This window comes from Nelumbo nucifera, chromosome 4 (genome assembly GCF_055504915.1).
Source record: "Nelumbo nucifera cultivar China Antique chromosome 4, China Antique-T2T, whole genome shotgun sequence".
Classification (NCBI taxonomy): Eukaryota; Viridiplantae; Streptophyta; class Magnoliopsida; order Proteales; family Nelumbonaceae; genus Nelumbo; species Nelumbo nucifera.
Window position 1 is genome coordinate 96,067,704 of NC_142652.1, and position 8,452 is coordinate 96,076,155.

Sequence of the window (8,452 nt, forward strand, 5' to 3'; positions counted from 1 at the left end):
AGCTCGGGTTCAGTTCAGTTTGCAAAGTTTTAATTCACAGCGTCCTTGGTTTTTTTAAGGCATGAAGAAAAAGATAATATTGGGTTTTAAAAAAATTTGATAGGTTATTTGATGTTCACATGTGTACGGAGTGGAGTGTGACGGAACGTTAATGATAGGGGTAAAATTAATCAATTGTCCGAAGATTTGGAGTACTCCAAGACAATATGTAAATAGCTAAAACAGTGTAATAGCTCGGGCCAACCGGAATTACACCTTCGAAAACATGCAAAGATTAAGGAGAGCACCAGTTCTGTTTAAAAATGTAAGCTATAGACATGCTCCAGTAGTATTGTCTATTAAAGATAGAGAGTGCAAATATTACCTCTTGACCTGATCCGAAGAACAGTACTCTTTCCGGCAACAAACCAACCTACCTCTGTCAGAACCAAGGATCAGCAACCAAAATGGTTTTTGGGTTGCGTTTTGACTTGGTCAAAATTATGCAAAAAACATGTGTTAATAGAATTTACATCTGCTGCAACTGTGGCCACAGCACTCCTGCAATCCCCCAATGAAATATGAAGACGTGAGCAATGGAAATTAAAAAAAAAAAACAAAATTACATTTCATTTGATATTATGAATTTATAACTATCATCATGGACTCGTCACATTTCATTGGAGGTTGGCAAGGGATGGTCACAGTAGATGTTTGTCATGTTAATAGATTTTGTAACCTCTAATATTTATTATTAGATTAGGACTGCCCTCAGTCCACCTGTCCCAGTACCCCCCGATAACTGAAACCAACATTGGATAATAATGGCTTTTTTATGTAAAATAGTTTTAAAAGATATTTTGAAACATTTTACCTTTTAGTTCTTTTGTATTTTTATTCAAGTGAATTGAATATGTTTGGTCTGAATCTGAGCACATTGCTCCCCTCCCACCATTGGTGGTGAGAATAACATTGTAGTTCAATGGAAGCAAGAAACTCTCGTGTGGTAATCCTGAGATCAAATCAGCCTCCCACCAGACTGCGCCTCACAACATCCCACAGCACATCCCCACTGTGTATTGGAAACATCTTCAAATGATGACATCATCATTTCTGGTACTATCATGGGAAAATGTTCCCAATACACGGGCCAGGATGTGCTGTGGGACGTTGTGGGGCGCAGTCTTGTTAGGGGCTGATTTGAAATTGGTAATACAGGGACTTCATTTGGAGTACTCAAAGTTTAATGGTATAGTCCCTTGTCATTGGGCCTATGGTGGCCTTCTAGGAGATGTGACCTATAGGAGTTGTAGGCTACACATGGGTAGTTTCTTTAGGGGATTTATGGACTCAGTAATGCTAAGCAGCTGTAGCTGTACCAACTTGATAATAGAAGACAGCTGGTTGATTTAGGTCAATGTTAAAAGTATAGTGTCATATATAGACTATAGAGTATCAAAAAGACATTTTTTAATCGACATATCAGGATATGCTTTGGAAATGCATGAATATGCTGAAAAAACTAAGATGCTCATAGCCACATTTTCATGTTCAAATCCTAAAAAAATACATCAATAACACTTAAAAATCACCATCATCAACATCTAAGTCTTGTCCCAACCATATGGGGTCAGCTACATGAATCCTGTTTTGTCACTCCATTCCGTTCGGTGCCATATTCATTGTTAAGTTATGGATGCTTAAATCACTTTTTTTGTCCAAGATGATAGAAAGAATTCCTTGTTTGTGTGACTCTGGGATAGTTGGAACTTTTCAATTACATATTCCATTCTGTTCTGTTGATTCTGTTCGATGGTGAACTTAATGAAAATCGGTAGTCTCTTTGGGGGAAAAAAGATTATTCGAAAGGTGCATTCTATTTCAAAGGTAATATTCAAACTATCTCTGAACACTAGGAGATAAACTACCCAAAAAGAAAGTCTCTAGATAGAACATATATTTGAATACTGCTGCAGTGTCCAATGCATTTCTGTTGCAACCAATCTCTTCATTGAAATCTCATCATCACGTCCTAATATATACTCATCAGGTAGAGGAGAAGGTAGGTTCCCCACAAAACCATCAGGCACAACGCAAGGCACTTGAGCACATAAATGGTTAGTGGGACTCCATATTTTAACATGACCACTGAAAGAGCCTGTAGTCCAGGAGTCAGCTTTTATGCTCGAGTCCTTGACCATTTTTAAACAAAAGAAAGAAGACTCAGATCACTTGTAAGCCTTGCCTATCCAAACGAGACATCCTGGGAGATGAATGAAGTCCATGCATCCTACAATCACAACAAATATCATCATCAGCTGAGACATGCTTAAATTACATATAGTTAACACAAAAGATGAACTACAGTTTCACTGGCGTAAAAAAGAATAAAAAAATAAAAGAACAAAAAAAAGCTACAGTTTCACTTGATACTTGAAAAGAATTTTGCCCATGCTTTGCTCTTTTTCTATAATCAGAGCTAGAAGGTACCTGGAGGATGGCAAATGCCTTCTCTGCAACATATTTCTGTGGGAATGTTATACCTCTTTGTTGCAATTTGTCTGGGTGAAGACACAACCTTACTTTCTGGTATGCCTTCTTTACTTGTGAGGCATCTCTCAGCTCAATTAGTGGGATTGCTTGCCATCCACTATTGGGCCATAGAATCTGAATTTGAAGCCAATCAACTTGTTAATATAACTCTACATGAGATCTTAACAGATTCACAGAAAGAATTATTAGAAACATTATGTATTACATGATGCAGTGTTGAGAGCAGTAAACGAATGTTTCCTTCCTTGCCTGCTGCCCATAGCCTTACTTCTTCCTCCAACTGCTCCATCTCCGTCTGTTTAAGTTCATTTGAAATGCAATGAAGACAAAACAGTGATCAATTTATTTGGTGTTTCTTGTAAAAGGTTAACATGATCAAAAATAAATTTCAATTATGTTACACATGACTTAACACGTCTCCACCAAAAATGTTGCTCTGACTGATTCCAAGTGTTCTTGTGGGCATTTTCATTGTGATGTTACTAGAACTGATACAACAATACTAGTATAGTATGAAAAGTTTGGCTTTAAGCACTATTAACGAGCTTTGCGATCATTAGTTTTTCTAAAATCACACACATAGAAATAGACACAAGTAAGAACACATATGTAATCTAATGTTCAGGAGAATCTTACATCACTTTGGAATTGCTGATTCTCTCCTGATTCTGTCCATTTAGTTGGTTCTTCCTCACTCTGTAAACAACTAGAACAAAATAAGCACAGTGTACCATTTCTTTTGTCTTAAAAGTCATGGCATTAGTATCACGAGGAAAAATATGAAAGTTACAAATCATGTTTTTTTTATCAATAGTTACAAATCATATTAGTCAAAACAATGGTATTTGGTTGACACTTGACAGGTAATGGGAAACCATATTGTGATTCCCGCACAGCACAGGCTACAAAGAGTTCCATTCCAATGGTTTAACCTAGGGAGGACAAAATCAATTTTGAGTTAAGGATGTTTGATGTGCCCTCTCTAAGTATTACTGTCACTAGCACAGCTTTACCTGTTCTGCTTTGATCCAATTATTCATAGTTAAATATATATATATATATATATATTTCCTTTCCAAAATAATCAGACAACTTACCACAAGTGGTTGTATTCTTTCATTTCCATCCATTTGCTGATCCAAACATTCAAGTGAATTCCTCCTTCCTGTCAAAAGGAGAGGGATAGGGAGTGTAAGAAAGGTCTCTACAACTCTTGCTTGGAATTATAAATTGAATATATTAGAGATATTACCCCCCCTTTCAACAGATGACCCTCTCTCTTTGTGTCCAAAATTCTCTTGCCGATTGCCACCTTCTGAATCCTCTGTTCTTTGACTGAAAAACTTCTCTTTCGCCCATGCAATTGCTTCATCTATAGCTACTGAATCACCAGTCCCTTCCCTTTTGTCAGAAGTGATTTCAATAACATATGAGCTCACGATTTCTTCATCTTCATGCTCCACTTCATCTTGAAACAACTTACCTTGAATCCTGGCTTCAGCATCTGGACCTTGACAAAGTGAAGACACTACAGAAGAGGGAGAATCAGTCTCTAGATCATCCACCGAGACCTTGATGCTCTGATATGACTTGGGTTCAACACTAACAATTGTTTCTGGGGATGAAACCCGTCGTGAGAATCCAAAGTTTGAGCTCTTCAAAGTGTCAGTGAAATCTTGTTCTGTATACTGGAAATCCGTGTATGAAAGGTGAGTGCTTGGAGTAGCTGATGTCCCAGGTTTTTTTTGTTGCTCCTCGATCATGGCTGAAGGTGAATTTCGTTGACAACGGACATTGATTGGCCTGACATTGATGGAGTAATTAGTAATTAGGTCTTGATGATTGGTTACTTGTGAACATATTATTTGAATCACTTTCTCCTTCTGAATCCCAATCCACTTGCGGTTGGCTGAGTTCCTTGTAAAACAATTCCCCTGACTCAACATTGTTATTGGTAACTTTGAAGAATTAATCAGACGCCTTGACTGATCTGACTTGTTTGTAAATCACTTATTTACTTCCATTATTATTATTTATAATTATAGGAGGCTCAAAATGTTAATATAAATACTCAAGATAATTATTCAGATAGGATTTTTTTTAAATATATTTTTGTATTCATTGTATTCTATCTAATTAACATGACTTGCCATTAAGTTGTTTAAATTGCATTTTTAAATGTACTAAAAAAAATCAAAAGCGATTTGAATTTCTGAATATTCTAGTAGTAACCATTTTTACAGACATCCTTGTGTCTGCATTTTATTAAACATTTTGTGAAATTTTTTGGGATACTTTTCTTGCAGTTTCACCTTTATGTTTGGCATATTTCTATTTATCCTTCCATGTCTGGGGAGTTTCTGTTTACCCCCTTCCATTTGCCATAAATCTTTGCACCTTTTTTCTTGATGTCAAGAAAAGAAAATTATCTATTAATAAGAGAGTTCACAACAGCAGAGACCATGATCACCAAAAAATCTGGAAATTGCCCAATGAAACACAGACATACTAGCAATTTCATCAAAAAGCAGATACCCAATTTTTTGAATTTAAAACAAATGGGGATAGTTGGGTGGTGACATAATTTGCTATGGCCATAGTCATAGAAGACATGAGCTCTTAGTTGAAAATACTTATACAATGCAATAATTATTAAAGTAATAAAAATAATTAAAGTATCTATTATGATACATTCTTATATGGGAAAGTGTAACTTCTTATTGGCTTAATTTAACATAAATTAAAAGATTCAATACAGGACATGGACTGATCAAGAGTTGGGTGTGTCTGTGTGTATGTTAGAGAGAAAGAGAGAGAGAGCTGTCTCTCTCTAACTTGCAAGGTGCCTCCAAATTAACAAGATCTAGCCACATAATTAAATGGGTTCTTCCATGGAGATCAATGAGGTAAAAAATCAGCTTAAAATATGATAAAAAACTGTTTGTTTCTACTGTGTGTATAAAAGTCATCTTGATACTTCTATTTTTGGTACGGGCATTCTGGTAGATTGCATTAATCCAGTGGCTGAATTGATCTTTCTAAATATACATGCTAGATGTAGCCAGTCATGGGAGCCTCCTGATAGTCCAAAGACACTGACACTGTAGAAATCATTCTCTAAATGGATCATCTAGACCACTTTGCCAACCATATTCCTCTATTTCAAAGATCTGGCCTGCAGGGTGATAGCAGAGACTATGGATTGGTCATTTAGTTAAAGAGATTAACATCAGATCCATGTGACACCATTCCCCAATTAATTGTCTATGTTTGGGAGTATCAAAATTTGTAACTAAGGCTGTGTTTGGTTGCAATGCAAATAAATTTGCACTGATGCAAAACCATGACAGTGCAAATGATTTAAATGGAAATTCTGGCCTATTTATGTTTCAAATTTTAACTTATTTTGTTTGGTTGCAGTACAAGTAAAGTAAATTAAGATATGAAGCAGAATAGAGTAAAATCCAAAACAAAATTAAGTGAGAATTTGCACTCCCATGCATTTGTACTAGTGCAAATAAAATTGCACTGCAACCAAACACAGCCTAAAGGGTCTTTCTCTTGTCCCATGGCAAAGGGCCTCAGACTAAAACTAGCCACATAATTAGATAGTGATAATGACAGACACATGGAGCCTTTTTGGGATTCCATTAAAAATCCCACATGGAAGAATTTTGGGTTGTCGACATCTGACTCGTCTAGCAAACCCACACCCATTGCAAAAAGGATTTGGACAATACACACCAAGTTTTGTCATAGCTTCTTCTGTATCAAAGGAAACATCCAAAATGAGATTATTTAAAAGAATACATAACGGGATTTAGATATTTCTGTTACAGAATACTTACAAAGTAGTTCTTTGGGTGGATCTGGATATGATACAGGAACAGAGTGAATTATAAGTATCTTAAAATCAATTGACCCTTGTTCAGTTCAGTGACACTAACAGGTGTTTGGTGTTTCTTCAATTGAGTTGCATTCAAATAAAGAATCTTAGGTAATATACAGGATAAATACAAAAGGCCAAAACACAAGAGGCTGATACAAATAAGCCTAAATACATGTGGCAAACCATTTGTTTTTATGCTCTTTGTTTTTCCTCATTAAGACCAAATCAACCAAGCATCTTTTCTTCATTTCTTGGTAATCTAAGCTCTGAGGAATTTGAACCATAAACCATCTGAGCAGTAGTATCTCATGAACAAATACAATTGGGATTTGGGAGTCAGCTTTCAGCATTCACAGCCAGTGACCTGGTTGGTTGTTGTAGCTCAGTTTCCCGTGTAATCATCTCACTGTGGTTTGATTGGATGTTCTGTATGGGCCCACTTATTGAATGATCTTGATTTACCAATAATTTGCACTATTCATTTTAGCCTTAGAGCAAGCCTTGTCTATCTAAAATTAGAGCCAAACATTAAATCTGCTTAAATTTATCTAATGATCCACAGAAGGGTGATTCTTCTTTGGCTCCAATCTCCATCAGGGTCTGGGCTGCTGACCTCGAGTAAGACAGCCCCCAATAACCGTCTGATTGGAATAAATGGTGGGGACCCGCTTACACACTTCCAATTCGACAGTTACAGAGTCAAATCTCCTGTATCTTTTATGGGGGCCTTTTGGATGGCATTCGATAATCTAGATTCCTCTTTGATCTCTAGCTAGAATCGGAGGCTTGAATCAGGTATTAGATTTTTGAGAGGTTAGGAACCTGAGAGTTTGGACTCTGGGATTTTGGATTTTAGAATCCATTCCAAGTCCTCCAGGCGTACCTAAAAATAAGGATTTTCGTTTGGGAAACTCACAAGGGTAAAATGGTCATTCGGTTCACCCAATGGCGTCCCACTCCCGCGGTTTTTCAGGTTGCAGAGACTGGAATTACTATTTAACCCTTTAGTTTAAGGAATACAAGTGCTGTAAATGAAATGAAATGGAAGGGCGAGAAAGTCATATTAGCAGCAAAGATGAGAGCACGAAGTAACGGTAGTAGTGAAGTACCTGAGCTTCGACGCGAAGGAAGAGAAGACGATATCCTCTGCAATGGAAGGACGGAGAGGACTCAAATCCTCCGAACTCAACACCGAAGAAGAGTTCGATTTCGACTTCGATTTCGAGGTCGGTTTCGACTTGGACCGCGATCTCGGCCTCCGATCCTCGTCGGATCCGAATATATCATCGTAGAAACCGTCAGTTCGCCGGGAAATTCCAACTCCAGCTCCACCAGTACCCCGACGAGAAGTCGGGATCCTGAAGACCGGCAAGTTCCGGCCCCTGTTAGCCGGAGTTACAAACTCTGGCGACTGGAAGATCTCCTCATAGAAATAATCCACTCTGTTTGAGAAACTCCCAGAAAACTGGCGGGAAAAGATAGTTCTGGGGGGACCTCCAAAGACATCGTTGAAGTCCTCGGGGTCAAGGGTGTCGGAGTGAGAGCTACCAATACCAGAGTAGCTTCGTCTCAATCGATCAGCTGAAGTCTCCTCCGTGGATCTTCTCCTGGGCACGTTGAACCCCATTCTCATCCTCCATGATTCGTCCATCCTTTCCGGCAGCCGGAGAAGGTCAGGCTTAGGGTTTGATCGCCGGAATCTGGCGGAGAAGTGGCGAGAGAATATATAGATACAACGGTAGAGAGTCTAGAGACATGAAAGAAGAAGAAGAAGAAGAAGAAGAAGAAGAAGAAGAAGAAGAAAAGTTGCCTTTTTTTTTTTGAAAAAGCGAATTTCTTTTTCTTTCTTTTTCCTTTTTATTTATATTTATTAATTATTATTTTTAATTTGTGGGGATTTATTAATTCCTATGTAATGATGAGTAAAATCCACGGGAGTAATGTCAAATGACTCAAATCAAGACCGTTGACAGCCTTGCTGACCTGGAAAGATGTTTGTGTGGATGCTGAGCGCTCTCAGGATGAATCCAT

General features: G+C 37.7%; 1 protein-coding gene across 1 annotated transcript; it reads right to left on the reverse strand.

Moving 5' to 3' along the window:
* Positions 1 to 1,837: 1,837 nt before the first annotated feature.
* Positions 1,838 to 8,251, reverse strand: LOC104610806 (uncharacterized). The gene is made up of 7 exons (XM_010277598.3): positions 7,531 to 8,251; positions 3,785 to 4,335; positions 3,630 to 3,697; positions 3,169 to 3,228; positions 2,738 to 2,827; positions 2,470 to 2,646; positions 1,838 to 2,269 (listed from the first exon to the last, which is right to left on the reverse strand). Exons 1-7 carry the CDS (start codon positions 8,070 to 8,072, stop codon positions 2,225 to 2,227), a joined length of 1,533 nt encoding a protein of 510 aa, XP_010275900.1. The 5' UTR covers positions 8,073 to 8,251; the 3' UTR covers positions 1,838 to 2,224.
* Between the last annotated feature and the right edge of the window lie 201 nt (positions 8,252 to 8,452).

Coding starts and splice junctions, on each gene's coding strand:
- LOC104610806 (XM_010277598.3), bottom strand. CDS start 8,072: ATGGACGAATCATGGAGGATGAGAATGGGGTTCAACGTGCCCAGGAGA. Junction 4,336..7,530: donor TCCTTCGCGTCGAAGCTCAG/GTACTTCACTAC, acceptor CATCAATGTCAG/GCCAATCAATGTCCGTTGTC. Junction 2,270..2,469: donor AGGCATTTGCCATCCTCCAG/GTACCTTCTAGC, acceptor TTGTGATTGTAG/GATGCATGGACTTCATTCAT.